This window comes from Hesperophylax consimilis, chromosome 20 (assembly GCF_061612785.1).
Source record: "Hesperophylax consimilis isolate HC1 chromosome 20, BYU_Hcon_1.0, whole genome shotgun sequence".
Classification (NCBI taxonomy): Eukaryota; Metazoa; Arthropoda; class Insecta; order Trichoptera; family Limnephilidae; genus Hesperophylax; species Hesperophylax consimilis.
In genome coordinates, this window is record NC_142855.1 from 13,048,026 (window position 1) to 13,068,368 (window position 20,343).

The 20,343-nt window shown below is 36.7% G+C and overlaps 2 protein-coding genes across 3 annotated transcripts in view; one reads left to right on the forward strand and one right to left on the reverse strand.

Moving 5' to 3' along the window:
• Positions 1-20,343, reverse strand: part of LOC149414116 (serine protease snk-like) — a 623,520-nt gene that overhangs the window by 194,935 nt on the left and 408,242 nt on the right. The gene's annotated exons all lie outside the window — the stretch shown is intronic.
• LOC149414120 (histone-lysine N-methyltransferase PRDM9-like) lies at positions 260-19,508 on the forward strand. Its single transcript, XM_089644048.1, has 9 exons — positions 260-385; positions 2,728-2,799; positions 2,890-2,966; positions 4,549-4,601; positions 4,999-5,081; positions 8,360-8,449; positions 9,827-10,077; positions 12,545-12,687; positions 19,325-19,508. The coding sequence occupies exons 1-9, from the start codon at positions 274-276 to the stop codon at positions 19,371-19,373; spliced, it is 930 nt and encodes a 309-aa protein (XP_089500174.1). The 5' UTR covers positions 260-273; the 3' UTR covers positions 19,374-19,508.

A 20,343-nucleotide genomic window follows, 5' to 3' on the forward strand; every position in this document is an offset into this window, starting at 1 on the left:
TGAGTTTCCTCTACCTTGTCTACTGCTCTGCTCCGCACGGTAGGTACTGCTTGTATATCTGTGGTTAAGTACTGTATAATTCTGTTGGATACAAAAAGCCGGAAGATATCGATCTAGAGAGTGGTATATTTATGCACTAAAGGTAGGAACTCAACTTCTCTTTCGCGTACTGTTACTGTGTATTAAACCATTTAACTATATAATAATAGCTTTAATTAAGAGTGATGTGGCGAAGTTTGTTATTTAATTGTACGCTTCTATTGTACAGATAAAATGGCACCCGAAAATGTAGACGTGAGCGGATTCTTTTCCAAGCATGAGTGGAAACTCATGAGAGAAGAGATCAGGCACGGTGCAAAATGCATGTACGTGCTCTACAAACAAGGTAACTTGTTGCTTTTCTCTCTTTTTTTACTATTTTCCACACAGGAGCCCTTATTAGGAGGGATATTATTTCCACATTTGGGGATGCTGTGAGACGGGTGGAGGGACTACCTCTTAGCCCTTACCACATCACATTACATGTTCTATACTATATAACTTAATTTTTGATCAATATTTCAGTATAAGATCAATGTTTGCAGTAACTAAGCTGAAACGGAGTGTAAATTCCACAATCTGTGACTAAAAGTGTGCCAAAAGTTATTTTCTGAATTTTTTTCCTATTGACAACCTAATTAGTATTAGTGATGGATGAAGAAAGGATTATGTCAACACTTGAGTCGGGCCATGTCAAGAGTCAGATTAATAAAAGGGTATGTATGAATGTGAATGAAGCAAGAAGTGTGTTCCAAGACCAAGTTATTTGGCAGTCCGTCCTCTCTGCCTACCCCGGTGGAGAATTGGTGTGATGGTTAGTTTTTTTTATATGCCCATTGTGATATCTCCCATTTTACCTCAATTCTTTTGGTATGTGGCTATGTCTTCTGGTTCTACTGTATATCTCCCCAGGTATCTGCGCCTAGTTCCCACCAGGGCAGGACATTGGCACCATCGGTGAATTGGAGTCTCTTCATCCTCTTCACATTTCCTGCATCTATTGGTGTTTTCCACTCCCAATATCTGCATGTGTCTCCTGAGATGGCAGTGTCCCGTTAGTAGTCCTACCAGTTCCCTCAGCGAGTGCACTGTCCATATCGAGTAGTTTCTTGGTTCGTCTAGGGTCTGGTTCTTTTATGAGTACTTACTTTGGATTGTCTCATTCCCGGTGACCTCTCCCATTCTTTGCGGTGCTGGGATTTGACCCACCTATCAATATGTAATTACTCCTACGGCCGACTCGGATCCAACAAGCGATGCTTTCGCCCCTTTCCTTGCTAGTCCGTCAGCGACGGTGAGTTAGTTAATTAATAAAATTAGTTTTGTATATCTCATAAGGTGATTCGTAAATGCTATATTTTTTATTCCGTTTGTTAATTTTATATATACAAATTTTGTATTGTGGTTTGTAATTTGACTTTCTTAGATGTTAGCTCTCAGCGATTTTGTGCATATTTATAATAAGCAGTATTTTCATTGTTTTTTTTTGTAAAATTAGCATTTTCTCATTTGAATAAAAACATAATACTCATGCAATTATTATTTATAATGAGGTGAATTGTTTATTTAGCATATTTCAATATATGTTATTTTTATAAGTATCATCATTTTTAAATACATCTGTTTGAAATTCACTTTTGTTTTCGCAAATGAATAAATACAAATGGTAGAAGTGGAAATTAACATACTTTCCAACATCCAATCTAGCTGAAACTCGGCAGATACACTCGTTGTCGATGACAATGCATTCTATCAAACTTTTTGCTGATTGTTCTGTCATACAGAGATTTTCGAAATAAGACTTACGACGGGTTGTTTCAGAGAATTTGAACAGTTCTGTGAAAGTTCTTTTTATAATTTCAGTTCTGTCAAGTAACTGACCTATAATGATATAATAACAGAAATTGTATAGGTCATAGGACATTCACAGAAACCAAAACAGAAAGTAGAAATTTGATGAAATGTTCAAATCTATGAAACAACCCATCCTGAGTGATTTGGAAAAATATTGTTTTAATTATTATCAAGTTTATTTTCTAGAACTCCATTTTGATTTTTTGTTTTTCTTTTATATATTCAATAATATTATTATTAAATTTATAACAAACAGTTAGTTATTACGAGTGACTGTTACGCGTAGCTTTTTCGCCTTCTGAAAGCGTTATCAAACTGTGCTAAAGCCACTTACCGACGATATATTTATATTACTTCTACATAGGTACTTGTAATGAAAACAAATAGACTGGGCGTCGATTCGAATTGATATCAATTGAAAATACATTTAACCTCTTGTAGGTCATTCTCTATCCAAACGTTGAAGAGGACACATGTGAATAATTAACAAGTACTTAAAATGGACACCACTGCTGACGAAGCCGCTAAAGTGGTGGCACTACTGCAATCAGGGATGCGACAGTGTGATGTTTGTTGCTCAGCAACTAAACAGATTTTCCAACGGCTTCACGAGACTGGAGGCGTAGATCAGGGCGACGATGCTGCACATCCGAAAGCGACGATTGCTTTATTCTCTCATATGAGGGTAGATTTCATTTTTACTATCACAGAAGTGTTTTTAGGGACATATGTTATAATTCGGAATGCGGGAACTTAATTTTAAAACCCATACCGACTCCCTCTTCTCTATCTTTAATTGTTTAATTGTTCACTACTCGTTCACTTTATCCACAGGAAAACTTGAAAAACCGGATTTTATCATTCGCTATGAGAAGTTCAAGGCCGATCTCGAAGCCAAGGAGCAAGGTATTATAATAAAAATATATAAAAAATAGATAAAATGCTGTATTTATAATAATTATACATGAAATTGTATTAAAATATGAACTTTTGTAGCCGCAAAGCTGAAGACACCGGAGTTCAGGGTACAACAGCAGAAGGCCCGAATGCGAATAAGACTAAAGAACAAGAAGGTCTGTTTTCTGTTCATTTACTAATTATGGGATGAATTTGCAGAAATTAAAACGTACCTAACATCATTTTGTTTTGTTTACTGTTAGCCGACCGATTTAAAAATGTTACACAACGTGGTGCATCGCCTTAAACGCCGATTCTAGGCCCGTTTCAGCTTTTGAATAAATTGTGATCAACAAAAAAGCAATAATGTTATGTTGTTGTGCTTGTCATCTGATCACAATACTGTCATGTTGTTGTGCTTGTCATCTGATCACAATACTGTTATGTTGTTGTGCTTGTCATCTGATCACAATACTGTTATGTTGTTGTGCTTGTCATCTGATCACAATACTGTTATGTTGTTGTGCTTGTCATCTGATCACAATACTGTTATGTTGTTGTGCTTGTCATCTGATCACAATACTGTTATGTTGTTGTGCTTGTCATCTGATCACAATACTGTTATGTTGTTGTGCTTGTCATCTGATCACAATACTGTCATGTTGTTGTGCTTGTCATCTGATCACAATACTGTTATGTTGTTGTGCTTGTCATCTGATCACAATACTGTTATGTTGTTGTGCTTGTCATCTGATCACAATACTGTTATGTTGTTGTGCTTGTCATCTGATCACAATACTGTTATGTTGTTGTGCTTGTCATCTGATCACAATACTGTTATGTTGTTGTGCTTGTCATCTGATCACAATACTGTTATGTTGTTGTGCTTGTCATCTGATCACAATACTGGTATGTTGTTGTGCTTGTCATCTGATCACAATACTGTTATGTTGTTGTGCTTGTCATCTGATCACAATACTGTTATGTTGTTGTGCTTGTCATCTGATCACAATACTGTTATGTTGTTGTGCTTGTCATCTGATCACAATACTGTTATGTTGTTGTGCTTGTCATCTGATCACAATACTGTTATGTTGTTGTGCTTGTCATCTGATCACAATACTGGTATGTTGTTGTGCTTGTCATCTGATCACAATACTGTTATGTTGTTGTGCTTGTCATCTGATCACAATACTGTTATGTTGTTGTGCTTGTCATCTGATCACAATACTGTCATGGTGTTGTGCTTGTCATCTGATCACAATACTGTCATGTTGTTGTGCTTGTCATCTGATCACAATACTGTCATGTTGTTGTGCTTGTCATCTGATCACAATACTGTCATGTTGTTGTGCTTGTCATCTGATCACAATACTGTCATGTTGTGCTTGTCATCTGATCACAATTTGGTAGAATGCTAAAATTTAAATGGTGCTAATTGTTTGATGACAATGTTGCCTACATTGGAATTTCTGTTGACCCCTGATGCAACTCGGTCACTGTGCTAAGTCTGTCTAGTCTGTTTTAAAATCTATGTACACTGTTCATTGAAGTCCCTGTTAAATTCCTTTTCTTATGTGCAAATAAGTTCCTTTCACTCTATTAATGTTGTCTTTCCTGAAATGAGTTTTTTTAAAACTCACTGGGAATAATTTAGTATAAATATTATTGTTAGAATTTTGTAATGTATTAAGTGTCACTAATTTTATGTCAAGAATTTGCAGAAAAGAGATAATCAATTGTATTGAATTTTTGCAGGAAGATGGTATGGAGCAATGTTTGAAAGGTTTTACACAATTGGAAATAGATGCGTAAGTATTGAGAATTATTTGTTTATATGAATACCGCAAAAGAGACCCGACTGCTCCTAACCGTCTGGAGCCAGTAAGACAATGGCGTCCCCAATTGGGGTGTGTTGTGGGGCTAAAGGCAGTGGGAGAGGAAAGTAGGTGGGCAAGTACCTGACTACTCAGATCTCTTCACCAAACACAGATAAAGCCATTTAAAGTAACGTGGCTGTTGAGATCGCGTTTGGATCCCACCCAAGCGTAGTGTGTTCAATTCCTCGGCTGGCTAAGTCCTCCATCACAACACAAACAACATTTTCCGTTTACTCTGATGATAGTAGGAGATTTTCAAATATTGTCAGGTTATTTGTAACCCGGGAATGTTTGTCTTTCTAAGATATATTTGTTACCCACCTTGCAGATCCGCTCGGAGGAAGGCGTTGATGGATAAGGTGGTGCGAGCGTTGGAGGAGGATTTAGATACTGGACATGACAGCGAGCCTGGTGAGTAACGACTACAAGTGATATGGGAACTTGCTGGACCACGACCATAAGTGAATTGAACAGTATATGTATTAGTACCAACTTTACGGTAGATAGACATGTCAGATATCGAGCGTATGGTTAACATGCACAGATATTAGAAAAATAGAGATGTTCTTTGAAACGTATCGTTCACCCATACTGCTGCAAATTGCATCTATGCACTTTGTTTATACTTACACACCATTAACTTTGATAATCCGTGCTCTTCTATTATCTTTGGTTTGGTTTAGATGATGCAATGTGAAGTAGAGGTGGGTGAGTTCTGCATTTTTCCGGAGGCATCCGAGGACTGCTTCCTTTTAAAAGAACTCGAGTTCTTGGAGTGGGTCCCGGGTCCGAGTTCTTGGGTGCGGACTGGGTACTGGGCGACTACCGGACGGACCCACACGAGAACACGGAGTCAATCCCGTCACCCATCGCACCCGAGTCGCGAGTTGTGCAGTTTACATTTTGGCGAAGTTCAACGAAATCCATTCGTGTCTTGTCGTGTTCCAGCTGATTGGGCTACGGCTAATGCGAGGCCGTAACGGATGTAGTATTAGGTTCCAAGTTCCAGATGATAATTTTAGCACACGCGTAAGCAGTAATAAATCAAATGTAGTAACATAAATTTCGGTTGTCGTTGAGAATTTGTCGTTTTCATAATCTCTGTCCATCGATATAGATAAAGGTACTTGGTCGAAGCCTCTATCAAATGAAACTCAGTAAAGGCGAGATGTTTTAAAAACAAAGTCAGGAAGTAGTTAGGTACAGCATCGAACTATTAAAATTTTAACAATTAACAACATGTTTTAATATCTATTTATTCCAATCCATTTTTTTTTACTTTTACAATACATACACACTTTGTTCAATATATTATTGTAGGATTTGTGTATATTATATACTTGATTTGTATATTTTTCCTTTTGGTTTCACAAATATATACATATATATGTCTCAGGATCATTAAAAATAAACATTTGCCAGAAATTTGCCTTTCGAATGAACACTATTACGACATAGCTAAAAAATTTTAACAAAAGATAGCCATTTTAAATAAACAATTATTGAATAAAAAATCTTGGTACCTAATTTATCGCTTGTCTGAATCTTTCCAATACCAGTTGACAATCAGTTCCAATTTTTAAAATCAAAGCAAATCCATATTCTAGAGTTCATTGAACCAGAGTTACGGATACACAGACAGACACCACTGAAATTTGTATTTTTAATAACACAAAAAATAAAAATAGTGAACGATAATTAAAATAAAACTTTAAAATAAAACAATAATTTTTACTTACAGTAGGTACCTAGCGCCTACAAATATGAGGGGCTAAAATAAAAATATAAACCATCAAAGAATTGCGATAAATCATTGAGATTTTACATAAAAACCGTTAAACTAATCGGCAATATCTCAAAATGCCAACGTGTTGATTTTTAAAACAAGATTATGAAACAAAAGAAACAAGATCATGAAACAAAATAAAAATAATAAATCAGTAAGTTTTTTTTTAAATTCTGAATCCGAAAAAAAAAATTTACAAATAGGCATAACAGTCAAAAGAATCATAAATAAACTCAAAATATCTTCGTATTGAATTTTTTAAATCAAGATAAAACATAAAAAAATGAACCTAAAAAAATGTAATTTTTTTTTTTTAAATTGCGAATTGAAAAATTAAATTATACAAATTGTTACAAACAGTTAAAAGAATCAGCAATATCGCAAAATCCCCCCGTATTATTCATAAGACATAAAAAGCATTGAAAAATAAAATCAGTAAGATTTTTTTTCATTCTTTCCGAAACGGAAAATAAAATTTTACAATCAGGTATAAACCATAGAGTTATAATACAACACAGTTATAATACAGAGGTATCTTTTTGTAAAACAAGAATAACATTAATAATAATAATAATAATTTATTCCAGGATGTGGGGAGGATAGTGCAATCCCACACGTCCCATATAGTTATACATATATATAGTTATACAAATATTTAGTAAACAATACAACACATTTTAAATATTCAAATGTAAAATATCTTGATACCCAATAATATATCCATTGGGTAATTTTTGCAAGTATTGCAATATCTTAGTAGCACCTCTAGGTACATCCTAGAGTACTTAGTGAGTCTAAAAATATTGGAAAAATGGTAAAATCTAGGTGAATTCATTGGCTATAAGCCGCAATAATCATTTCTTATTGTTTCAATACTAATATTTTGAGGAATGCTGTTAATTGTATCGAATGGCAGAATTGATTGATAAAACTATCGACAATACTAGGGTAAGAATCAATTTTTTTTAAAGTGAAAACCCCAGTCACAGCCTAATTTTTATACACCTAATTAAATTAAATATTACTTAACTTATTTTTTTTTACATCACTCAAATAATTTATTGCTATTATTGATTTATTAGTACATGTCAGTCGATATTATTATTTAACTAATTAGCTCATCGGTTTAGAAAAGCAACTCATAACCCCAAATAACTCCAATAAGTACTAGATATTAAACAATAAACAAAACATCCACTTACTGTAAAGCAGGTAAACAGAAGATGTCTTCACCACCAGAACTTACCACTCACTGCAGGACTCGCGAGGCCGGTGGTGGAGGGAGGCATTCGGGTTCGAGACCCCGAGTCCAAGTTTTCTGGGAGTTGTTGATTAGAGGCATTCGGGTCCGAGTCCAAGTCCTTAGAGGCATTCTCTGGTCCGGGTTCTCTGGGAGTCGTTGATTGGAGGCATTCGGGTCCGAGTCCCAGACCGAGTTCTCTGGGAGTGGTTGATTACGAAAAGGAGTGGGAGTAGGACCCGCTTCCCGCAAAGGACTCGGGCTCAAGGACTCAATCCGGCTGAACCTACACATCGCTAATGTGAAGTAATGCAAAATCATGTGTTTTTGATTTGAACATTTGATCTCTTAGAAATATTACAGATCCTTTAGTTGTTTAAATACTTCGAGTAGAACACATCTTGGCCTTTAAAATAATCAAGCATTTTTCAGTCTAGAAAGCCAAGAAATAAATAAAATGTCAGGCCTATAAAAACTGCTTTAAATTGCAAAATATCCTACTTACGAACCCTTTTTCGGGTACGGATTTATTGTATAATGTGGAAAATTCAGTTCTTTTGACTTTTGGCAATGTTTCAACCTTATCGCCATCTGCGTAAGGAATGTTATTGTTAGTGATCCAATTCCGAACGCTATACGATGCTGAATGTTGTATGCTTCCAGTGTACATCAAGAAGAGGCGCCTGAGGAGAAAACCCGGGAAGAGGGTGAACTACATGGAACTCCAAGAGCAAGATGACGACGCATACACCTGTAAGTGTGTTGTGAGTGTGTGTGTATGCTTTGTGTGTGTATATATTGGAACTGCAAAACATCTAAAACAATCCTTCGACTTTGGGCAGAAACGGGGAGTCCGTTTGGTAGATTCCCTGTCTTAACAGAAACAGGCAGTCCGTTTGATAGATTCCCTGTCTTAACAGAAACAGGCAGTCGGTTTGATAGATTCCCTGTCTTAACAGAAACAGGCAATCCATTTGATAGATTCCCTGTCTTAAGCCGGTTGCAGACCAAAAGTTAAGCTATGGTGGAGCTAAGCTAAGTTAGCTAAGCTAAGCCAGCTATAGCTAAACTAGAAATTTGTTCGCGTTCACATCAACAACTAAGCGAAAGCTAAGTCAGTGTTGTGCAAGTAGTTCAGCCCGACGGACGTGTCACTACGGGAAGTTAAAATGATCGACGGAGAAAGTTCTGATGATGATTATATTGAACATAGGAAAAGAAGGTTAATATTGACGTATTCTTACCTAAAGAAGAGACACAATTCCAGACTTTATATAAGTCAACACATCGAATGTCGGCCAACAAGTGGAGAGTTGGAGCTGGACAACACTAACGAAAGGAGCCAAAGGGGGGCGCGAGGGGTGAGGCGGGCGAGCCAGCTTAGCTCAGTTAGCATCGGCCGGCATACACAACTAACTTAGCTTCGCATATTTCGGGTAGTTCACATAGCTTAGCTTACATAGTTTGCTGTCTGCACACAAGTATGGAGAATCACCACAGCTACGCCAGCTAAGCTAAACTAACTTAGCTTAGCTCTTGGTCTGCAACCCGCTTTAACAGAAACAGGCAATCCATTTGATAGATTCCCTGTCTTAACAGAAACAGACAGTCCGTTTGATAGATTCCCTGTCTTAACAGAAACAGGCAATCCATTTGATAGATTCCCTGTCTAAACAGAAACAGGCAGTCCGTTTGATAGATTCCCTGTCTTAACAGAAAGAGGCGGGAATGCTGTCGTTGTTCTACCGGCATTTCAATAAAATTTATTTCGAGGAAATAGTTTTATCGATCCCTTCGTCGGTTGACATTTGTCACATTCGAAAGGGTCGCTTCTACGATTTATTCTTGTTGAATGATTTGCCGGCTTCTGTGTTTCCTTCTTCCTACAACCTGGGTCTCATCGAGACCCAAGTTCACTCCTTATTTTCCTCAATAGATACTCCACACAGCTTCCCCAAAGATGGCAGACCTTGAGGGAAATTATTTCTCTCAGGGCCTTCTGTGTGGAGTTTTTTTTTTACTTATTTTATTAACTACTTATGTAGTGTGTTTACCGAGTTTGTTAAGTACTTGTTGTAGGGTGTACTGAATGTGTTAACTAATTGTGTAAGCTGTCTACTTGTTGTGTAGGGTGTGACGAGTGCTCAAGATGCTTCCTGACATTCTGCCCGCTGCACGGCCCACTGCTGGTTATTCCAGACGACAAGACGGGGACCGCGGAGCTGGGCTGTCCCACGCACGTGGCGCTGAGGCCCTCGGGGATCCCGGGAGCGGGGCGCGGAGCCTGGGCAGCGGAGGACCTGCCAGCAGGCCTGCGCTTCGGTCCCTACAAAGGCCAAATCTCCAAAAAGCCCAACCCAAACAGCCAATACTTGTGGCAGGTATGACCAACTAACTATCGACTTAATATTATTAATAAACATTCATAGATGGTTCCTACTGTAATTATTTTAGAAAAAAAACACTTTTTGCAAGTTCTGCTAAAAATAGTTAGAAGACGTTTTACTGTTCCGCCTATTCCATTATAGGGAGATTTCCCATGACTCGTAGCAAAAAACGACCAACATGCTTTCAAGTTGAAGTCTTTTTGATTTTTGAACTTGGCCCTGGCAACACTATCACAACTGTAGACAAAACTTTTAAGTTTTGTCAGTCGAGAGTAGAAAATATATATTTTTACTTGCTGAGAAAAGAAAGCTTATTCACTTGCAGGCAACAATTACAGCAGCGTTTTTCACAAGCTAAAACAATACCAGGCACTCGAGGTTTCCACTGCTTTGTTCCTCTGTCTGAAAATGAAGTTGGCACAAAAAGGATAAGTTCAGATTCAGATTATGCTTTGATTTTTAACTTCAGTGGGGAACGAAATCGCTCTGAGCAACTAAGTATGGTACAAATTTGTACAAACTCTTATGTAGCTTGCGTATATGACAACCATTGGTTTTTTGGACTTGTGGTTTCCAAAGATGAAGACGAGTGTGATGTATCAATCAAGTTTATGCATCCTTTTACTGGCCACATCAAAAAGAAGATATTTGTTTTGTTCCACTACAAAATATTTTTAATATCGTTGACCCTCCCACAACAAAAGGTTCAGGAAGAGCTTACTACTTTCTTGAAAAAGACGTTCATCATGCTGATCAAAAGTTCAACCATCTTATGGGTCAGATCAAGAATAAAAGTCAAAAATGAACTTGAACATTTATTTGTAAATAATATTATTGTAATGTACTTTCATTTAACCTAATCCTACATTGCCTGTTTTATTTTTATTGTATTTGTTTTTTAAAGAGTTAACTTTGTATTGAAAAGAGTTAAAAAGTTGATCTTGTTATAAAATATTGCTATGGTGTATGCATTCAGGGTAAGGAACAAGGTACATTATTTTGTTGGTGCCTTAAGCTTACATTGCAAGCTTACCAGCATGTTGTAAAGGACCGAATAAGTTTGACTTTTTTTATTTGCAAATACAGTATCTAGATTTTAAAAAACTTGGAACAATTCTGTATGATTAAGATTTCTCATTTTAAAAACGTTTCTACACTGTGAAGCACACAAAATACCAGGAGTTTTATTTTTTTAGGTTGTACTATGTTTATTGTAGATAAGAATAAAAAAAAAATTACAAAAGTTTGAAAAAAGTTTAAAATGGATTTTATTTATTGAAGCAAGTAAAATGCCATGAATTTTATTTTTGTATGTGATTCTATGCTATTTGTAGATATGAATAAAAAAAAAAATTACTTCATTAACACTGTACCTTCCCGAGATATTGCTTTTTTGTAAAGTACCTTTTCCGTCCCAAAAATTACTTAAAAAATTACTTTTGGTAATTTTTTAAAGTCAAGTAGATAAATGTAAAGGGTTTATTTATTTTTTTCTGCAATCAGCATAGTTTTCTTGATAATATTGAAAATTTTCATTGCATTTGCACTATAAATGACAAAGATACAATTTTTTTTCATTGAAGGTACAAGCTCTTCCGGAGTGCTCGGAATATGTAAAAACGCTTATTTTGCCCAAACTTCAACTGCCCATAAAAAAAAAACGAGTTGAGGTAGGAAGGTAAAATTTGGTATATTTTCTTATCTATATGGAAGGATTAAAAATTTAAAGTTTCATCAAAATCTGAGATGGTGGGTGACATGGCCTGGATGATTTGGTGCGGATTGACCCAATATTCATAGTTTGTACATACGGAATATGCATAAATACTGTGCGCGTGTGTTCTTGAGTGCCACAAAAAGTTGATATAATGCATTGTCATCGACAATGAATCTATCTGCCAAGTTTCAACTCAATCGGATGTCGGAAAGTGGGTTAATTTCTTCTTCCAAGATTCCACTTCATTCAGACATATTCAATCGAGAAAACCAAATGAAATTCAAATAATATTTGCCTCAGGACATCGCCTTTACATCTTGAATATTATACTAAAAATTAACATTTATTGCATACGTCAAACTTTTAAACAAAACAAATACACATTTTGAATAAAGATTATGTTATTTTGGTGCGTACTTTATCGCTTGTCTGATTTGTATACATAACTCTATTAATGGAAGACTGATCAAGGTAGTCTGGCTTGTCGACTTATACTCGGGACAGAAGAAGTCAGTGAATATGGCCATATCTGGAGATAAGGCTGCCTGGAAACAGATTCCGTAAGAGAGCCATTGAATTATAAGCTGTGTGTTCAGTTGTACCGGTAGTTGTTCAAAAAATTTTGGTTGTCTTTCACAAATTCACAAATTTCGGTAGATTTCTTCGAATATCTGTGACGAATTACTATGAGATTTAATAAGTTATCCCTATTAAAATGAATTTTAATTAAATTCTTGTCTGCAGATACACCATACCAAACGCGGCGTAGAATATGTTGATGGACAAAACCTCTCCAGCGCCAACTGGATGCGGTTTGTTAACTGCTGTCGTAATGCTGAGGAACAGAATCTGCTGGCGTACCAGTATAAGGGAAGCATTTACTACCGGTCAGTGAGCACTCGATACATTGCAGACCTTATTATGTATTACTAGCGGACCCCGCATCGCTTCGCTATTGCTATCGGGCATCTCCCACTTCTTCCACCATTCAATAATATATACCACAACGTTACTGTTAAAAAGCTACATCATATAGACTTTAATTCGACTCTGTATTTCATTCCAGTGCAGAGATATTGCGCTAAGTATTCCTCGGACGGGACTTCTGCCATTAAAACCACTCTCTAAACACTCCTAGCACTAATAAGAACAAATTTTAAAATTATCGGACAAATATTTTTCATAAAGAGTTTAAGATTGTGAAAAAATAGGGTGGAATACTTTTTTTTCATAAGAACATATTTCGTTTGTCATTGGGTATAATTAACGTTTTTCGGCTCAGCTTAATTTTTAGAGCACCTCAAGATCTACACGACGACGCACAAATAACTCATGTAATCCTTTTCGTTGCAGAGTTGCGTTAATTTTTTGGTCGTGCAGAGTGAATTTCGATGCTCTTTTCTGACCCATCTCCCTGCTCGATGACGAAAGCTCACTAACAAGCAACGGATTGTATATTTTTAGAATATGTACATCACTTGGCGCCACAACCCTTTGGCCACGAAATGTATTTTAATATTTGGTGACAGCAAAAGCGTTTCATGCTGGTGGGACCTTAGGATGGATTTCACGTTAAAAGGCAATCCCAAATATAAACACTGTACGCATTTCCCAAAGGGTACAATATGATTGTCATTCAATAAGTGCTGGGCTGGGTGTCCACAGTCAAACAAGTTCTCGCCGCGCGCGGTCAGATCAAACTAGTTTGAATTCCCCGCAACCGCATGATCCGAGAGTAGCTTAAACCATATTCGTCTCATAGAATGAAACATGTCCTTAAGGATACGTTGGCATTCAAGAGGTACGTCAAAGCATCACTCAAACACTTTTTTCTATTAGGGTAAGGTGGGGGAATGGCGGTCACTTAAGCGAAAAACGACATAATTCTTTTATTAAAGAACTTTGTGTAAAAGTAATTAAACTTTCATATAGCTAAAATAGTACACTTTATGTTTACTATGTTGTAAATAACCCAGCTTAAGTAGTTTAATTATATATTAGTTATATAGTTTAAACCTTTCATTGACTGGTATTGCCCGCACTTTGCGGGAAATGGCAGTCACCATGACGGGTAATAACAGTCGCTCAAAATCAGTAGAGCTTTGCATTAAACAAAACTAATAATGACTGGAAATCAGTAAAACAATGTTTTAAATGTAACACAATGTTTTTATTACAAAGATTTACCAAAGTTTTTATTTAAAAAGCTATACCTAAATCAAGGCGTTTTAGAACTTTATTTCTACGCACACAAGAATCGCATTCGTATTTGTCAGGAGAATCGGTTCCGGTGCATTCTTTGTGTGCCCACTTTCCACAACCTCGACATCTGAACCAAATTTCATTTTTCCCAAATTCTTTGCAAACGGAACATATTTCTTGCTCACTATCATCTATACTTTCAAGGTTCTCTTCATCTGACGAGTCTGGCATTGACTTTTTCTTCTTAGAAGCCAAAACTTCTTCATCTGAAGAAAAATATTCTGAATCGATCCTTGATTTCTTACTGGTCTTAAGCTGTCTTCGTTTGGTGGTGGTGTTTGTCTTTTTCTTATCAGTTTTCTTGTCAGTTTTCTTGTCCGTTTTCTTGTCAGTTTTCTTGTCAATCTTCTTGCTATCTTTTGACAACTGCTCTTGTCTTTTTCTTTCTTTGTTTTCTAAGTCTGCTTTCAGGGGTGTTGCTGTTAAGATAGCAGAGTGTTGTTTGGTATTTGCACGTTTTATGGCTTGAGTTGTCAAAAGTGACAACGGAGACAATACGGCGTTCTGTATTTTGGCGCTCGCTCCTGGCAAATTATTGTCCTCGGGAGTATTCAGTAATTGGGCGCTTGTTTCTGGCAAGTTATTGGCCTCAGGAGTAATCTGTACTTGGGCACTGAGTCCTGGCAAATTATTGGCCTCAAGCGGAAAGGTAAAAGATGTTCCTTGATCATGGTCCAAAGGGTTAGCTGTGGAATCATTCATCACAGTAACAGTGTCGTTTTGGAAATCTAATAGATAGTCTGAGGCCATGAAATCTTTTTCTCCAAAAACGGCAGGATCGATAGGCATAATTCCACTCCCCTTAAATCCAGAAACTCCTTTCTGAATTGTAGCCGTGTCGCAGTAGGCTTTGTTGAATATAGAAGCCACATCATATAAATTAGCCCTATATTTTCATATGAGGGAATGCCGGTCGGTGACTGCCATTACCCACTTCGAGTAACTGGCATTACCCCAAAACAAAAGAAATGTTTTCTTTGACATTTACTAAAAATCTAAATAAGCTATCAAAAATCAAACCGGCACATCAAAAGTGATAACAAATTTGTTATAATTGGTGATAAAAGCAAATCCAGCCGTAAATAATATACTTAAGCTTACCTTTGATTGAAAATTCCAATTTTTAACAACAAAACACTCCGAAACATGAACGACGCACTGCCATACTGACGTGCGATTCAAGATGGCCGCGGCCATGTAAATTAGTTGTCCCCAGTGAAGACTAGATGGTGGTAAAGGTATCATTTTTTAATTAATTCAGGAACTTGGTATTCCACAGTGACCGGCATTTCCCGCTGACCGGCATTCCCCCACCTTACTAAGTATTAATAGTATATATAGTATTGAATAGGACTGCCCCATTTGCTTCTGCACAAGGCTGGCTCTGGGTATCAGTATATATTCTATTTCTGATCTCCATATGTTTTTATCCAACTTTTTATTTAAGAGGAAGCTACAAGCCAAAATGTGTGCATTCTTGGTAAACCTTAAATTGTAGGTAATAGGCATTAAAATCGATTGACAAACGGAGTCTAGAAACGTTCGATTTCAAGCACAAAACTGGTTTTCATATATTTTGTAAATAATTTTATAAGAAAGCAAAAAAGTTAATCAAGTGAAACTGTCACAGATAATCTTAGCTATAATACTGTATTTTTTTAAAGTTCTTTCCATTACGCATTCACACATTTTTTAGTCGTTTACATTTATATTTTTTATTGAGTAATTTATATTTTTATTTGTATTCTACTCAAGCAAAACGATAGGAAAACCTTCAATTTACCTAAAGCATATTTTTTTTGTATTCATAATATACACCAATTCGTTATAAAGATTAATCAAAATAGTGATTATGCTTCGCCTTAAGGGTAAAGATTTCGTCAGTGTAGTTCTTACAGGGACTGTCAGTATAATTTTCATTATGGCTTTTGGTTTTTAATTAGTGGTATTTAGAATATTTTCATTTGCCCTGCCCTATCAGATAATACCATATTCTAAGAGTGATTGGCAAAGAACCATGTAGATCTTTATTAATGAAGACATTCCTGACGTTTAAAAAAAAAACATTCCCATAACTCCGAGCAAAATGATTTTATAATATTGTCTGTTTGGAAGCGCATTGGCAAACTGTGGGAACAGTCAGTATACAGTTTAAACTATGGACTGGATCGTGCTTGTTTTTAGCTGACTCTTCCGGCCCTTGTAAGGATTTTTGCTGAGGCATCAACAACTTTTACCGATGACTCCATTGTCTTGCTTTTTGCTGACTGCACAAAGACATTGTGTAGTGTTTGTGGACACAGCCTAATATCACATCACCATCAATAATTAATTAATTTATGTTTCCCCGTAATACAATTCTGTCGTTGCTTCATTCACATCATTTGTGGTATTCTGACTCTTGTCATCGGTCCCCACTCTAGTATTTAATTTTCTTGATTGTGCCAAGTCTTCTTCGGACGTACTCGACTTTTTCTGCCATTCACTTCCACGTCATATATTACACTCTTTTCTTTGAGCGTTCGTTGTAAATATAAAGTGTGTCTAGTAACTAACTAACTAACCATCTCGACTTTTCTCCGCAGGGGTAGGTTAGGTAATAGAGGACGGACCGCCAAACAACTCTGTCTTGACACACACTCCTTGCCTCATTCACATTCATACATACTCTTCTATTATTCCGACTCTTGACATGGCCTGACCCAAGTATTTGATTCACTTGATCGTGCAATATCTTCCTTAGGCATCCCCGACTTTTGCTATTCAATTTGCTATCATATATTCTCCTTACATTCCTTTCTTAGCTCATTTGCTCACACATGCCCAAACCATCTAAGCGTCCCTTTCTTAATCTTACTCATTATACTTACATCAGCCTTTCTTTGCTAATCTCCACATTTCTCACACAATCGACAATGGTTTTAGCATACATACACCTCAGGGATCTCATTTCTACATCATTCAGTCTACTTTCATCCTTCCTCTGCCAGTTCCATGCTCGCTGCAATACATCAGAGTAGGTACCAGCACTCCATTGTGGACTGCTAGCTTCGCTTCTTTGGACAATTTTTTGTTAGCGCCAACTGCGTTCAGTCCTCAATTAATGGAGTTACCTGCATTTACCCTTCTTTCAATATCTCTGTCAGCCTTCCCATCTCTCTAGAACATACTTCCTAAATACACAAACTCATCCACCTGCTTCAAGTATTCCTCATTCACAACTATATTGCACACTGCTTTCGTACTCTCTCTTTCAAACACCATGACTTTAGACTTACTTACATTCATCATTAACTCATTCTTCATACCTACTTCGTTCATCCTAAACACGAGAGACTGTAGATCTTCCATACTGTTAGCAATCAGCACCGCATCATCAGCATACAACATGCAATAAACTTTCAGGTAAAAAAGGTGATTTTTTTGTAAGGAAAACTTCTTCTATGGAAAATTAATTTTTTCAAGTTTTATAAAGGTCAATTCTTAAGGAAGTTGAATAGAACTTTCACGAAACTTAAGATTAAATTTGATGTATTGTTAAAATTCTGTGAAACAACTGGCCCTTTATAATCACTTCCTATAAACGACACTCCCCGTAAGAGTATTAAGTTATCAAAGTATAACATCTCAACTGACATTCTACAAATAATTCAACACTACTCACACACTAACAGTAAACCAGTTTTTAATTCCGACATACACCAGCACAAAACACGATCACAAAATCAATTACACTTATCGTCATCTACTTACACGACTAAATTTGGAATTAAATCCTTACAATACATTGCACAGAAGCAATATAACGAACAAAAAAACATTGGCAAAAGCTCTTAAAAGCTATTTCCTCAGCAGTTTTATTAATGACTGACACATTCTTTCTTTTGAACTCCAAAATAACTTCTGCGTTTATTTATTTGAATGTATTTATGTTGTCTTGTCTTTAATCTAATTTTGTCTTTCCCGAAATGAGTTTTGTAAACTCACTGGGAATAATACATTATAAATTTGTTATCATTTTGTAATGTATTATCTTGTAATAAATAAAATAAACATTAAAAATAAGTTCATGTCCACGTTGCATTTCAGGACAGTAAAGAATATCAATGTCAACACCGAGCTATTGGTCTGGTATGGACCGCAGGTTGCCAAGCTTCTAAACATTGACGTCAAGGCGTACTACGCAGCGTTCCGTACTTCGCCTCAAGATCAGTCGTCATCAAGCACAGGTAAAATTAGCGTATTCCATCAGTATTTAATCTCGTTGAATTAAATGTATCAAAGATGCAATCTTCCCAAAAAGCCTTCCATTTATATGCTTGGTATAACTCTAAGTAGCCAGTTCAGGTATCTATCGAAGCCATAGTCAAGTTAGCCTCTCAATAGCTGAGCGTACTGTACAGAGCCCGCAGATACTGCAGACAGTACACAAATGCTGACCCTGTAAAAATCGCAAGTGCACCCCACTGTTGAAATTTGCATCCACCTCTGGCCAGGGCCCCAAAATACTTTCAGAAACAGGTGGTCCGTTTGATAAATACCCCTGTCTTAACAAAACAGATTGCATTGATCTTTAGAGCACAGGCGGCAGATAGAAATTCTGTCATTTTCCTACCGGTATCTCAATGGAAGATTGTAGTATAGTCGGGAAAAACACCAAAATCGTACTAAGAATCATCAGGTCTGAAGCGAAATCAATATCAAAATATCATTCCTACGGGCACAAATGCAAGACTTGGGTTTGAACTTTGAGAGTCGTTTTCTCAGGCTCTATGGCACCGAACAGAATGAAATTTTGGAATCGTATTAAATTTGAACACAATATTTATCACATGGAAACGGATCGTTTCTATGACTCGTTCTTGAATTCAGCAGCTAATTTTAAGTTTTTGGAATACGCTTTGGAGGGTGTGTGTTATCGCCAATTTAAGTGGATTGTAGGCTGGATGATTCTGCAGCTCTCCAATCCGCAGAATCCAAGGTTGCTTGGTTACTCTCCGTGTGTAAAATCAGAATTTGAATATTTTAAATTTAGTTTTATTTTTACAAACTCACGATACAATAATTTATGAACAAAAGCAGAGCGCGTACGTTAGAGGAGTTTTTTCATGTGCACGTGAACCAAAATTGAAATTGGTTATTTGGGATGTCTTACTCCAATAAATGAAATTACTTATCTCTAAAGATGATGCCATGTTTTTGTGACAAGCAAAAGGTTCCGTGTATGTTATACAACTAATTACCGAAGTGATTTCTCGACAGCAACCAGTTCTCACCCAGAAGAAGCCCAGCCTGCAGCAACGCCATCTGAAGTACCGTCCACCAGTAAAACTTCGGAAGCATTCATCTTCAAGACTCCCCTTCCAAAAGACAAACCATATATGTGTCAAGTGTGCAACCATTGCTTTCCTCGCCAAAGCTCTTTAAAGAAACACAGCCTCATACACTCAGGCGAGAAACCATTCTCTTGTGACGTCTGCTCGTATTCATGCATACGTGCTTCTGATTTAAAACGACACAAACTGATACACTCGGAAGTAAAATTGTTTTCCTGCGATCTTTGCCAAAGGTCATTTAATCAATCGAGCTATTTAAGCAAGCATCGCAGGAGGAACCATAAACTGTAAAGTCTGTCAGACTGGGTATAGAAATACGCAATCACTTCACACATCACCCATTCGGGAGACGCTCTCCCTCACTGTTGCATGAAAAGATATCGCACATATTCAAATGTAACATTGTCATTAAATGGCTCTATTTTGGATTTTTTTAAATATTTTAAACGTCTCCATTATTCGTTAAACATCGATGCAAGGTCCGTTTAAGCTTTTGAACAAATTGTGATCACCAGAAAAGCACAAATGTTGCTACAAGCACAAGCAAGCTGTTATGCTTGTCAGCTTATTACAATTTGATAAAAATCAAAAACGGACGTATAATCAGCGTTTAACTCTAAAACCAAAAACTAAAGCTAATTGGCCATTGATGACAATTTTTATATTTAAATTTTTTTATTTTGGTACAATATTTTTTACATTTCAAAATTATCTAGTAATGTTGGCCTCACTGGGTGGCTTACCCATAGACATATGAATATTAGTAGACCTGCCCTAAGTGATTAAAAGCGTATTATCCCCACTCCCCATACCGGTTCCATTGAGCCGGCTGGGCTCGCGTATGGCCTCAAGTGATATTTGAAAACGTGACGTCATCATTCTTGTGCGAACTATGGTCCAAGCATCATCGGTTCATTTTACGAAATAACACGGCAAAATGTTTAC

What these genes read in the sequence shown, in the direction of transcription:
- LOC149414120 (XM_089644048.1), top strand. Translation starts at nt 274, where the DNA reads ATGGCACCCGAAAATGTAGACGTGAGCGGATTCTTTTCCAAGCATGAG. An exon ending in TCTCGAAGCCAAGGAGCAAG is followed by an intron (nt 2,800 to 2,889) that starts GTATTATAATAA and finishes GAACTTTTGTAG; the next exon opens with CCGCAAAGCTGAAGACACCG. An exon ending in AAGGGAAGCATTTACTACCG is followed by an intron (nt 12,688 to 19,324) that starts GTCAGTGAGCAC and finishes ATTTCTCGACAG; the next exon opens with CAACCAGTTCTCACCCAGAA.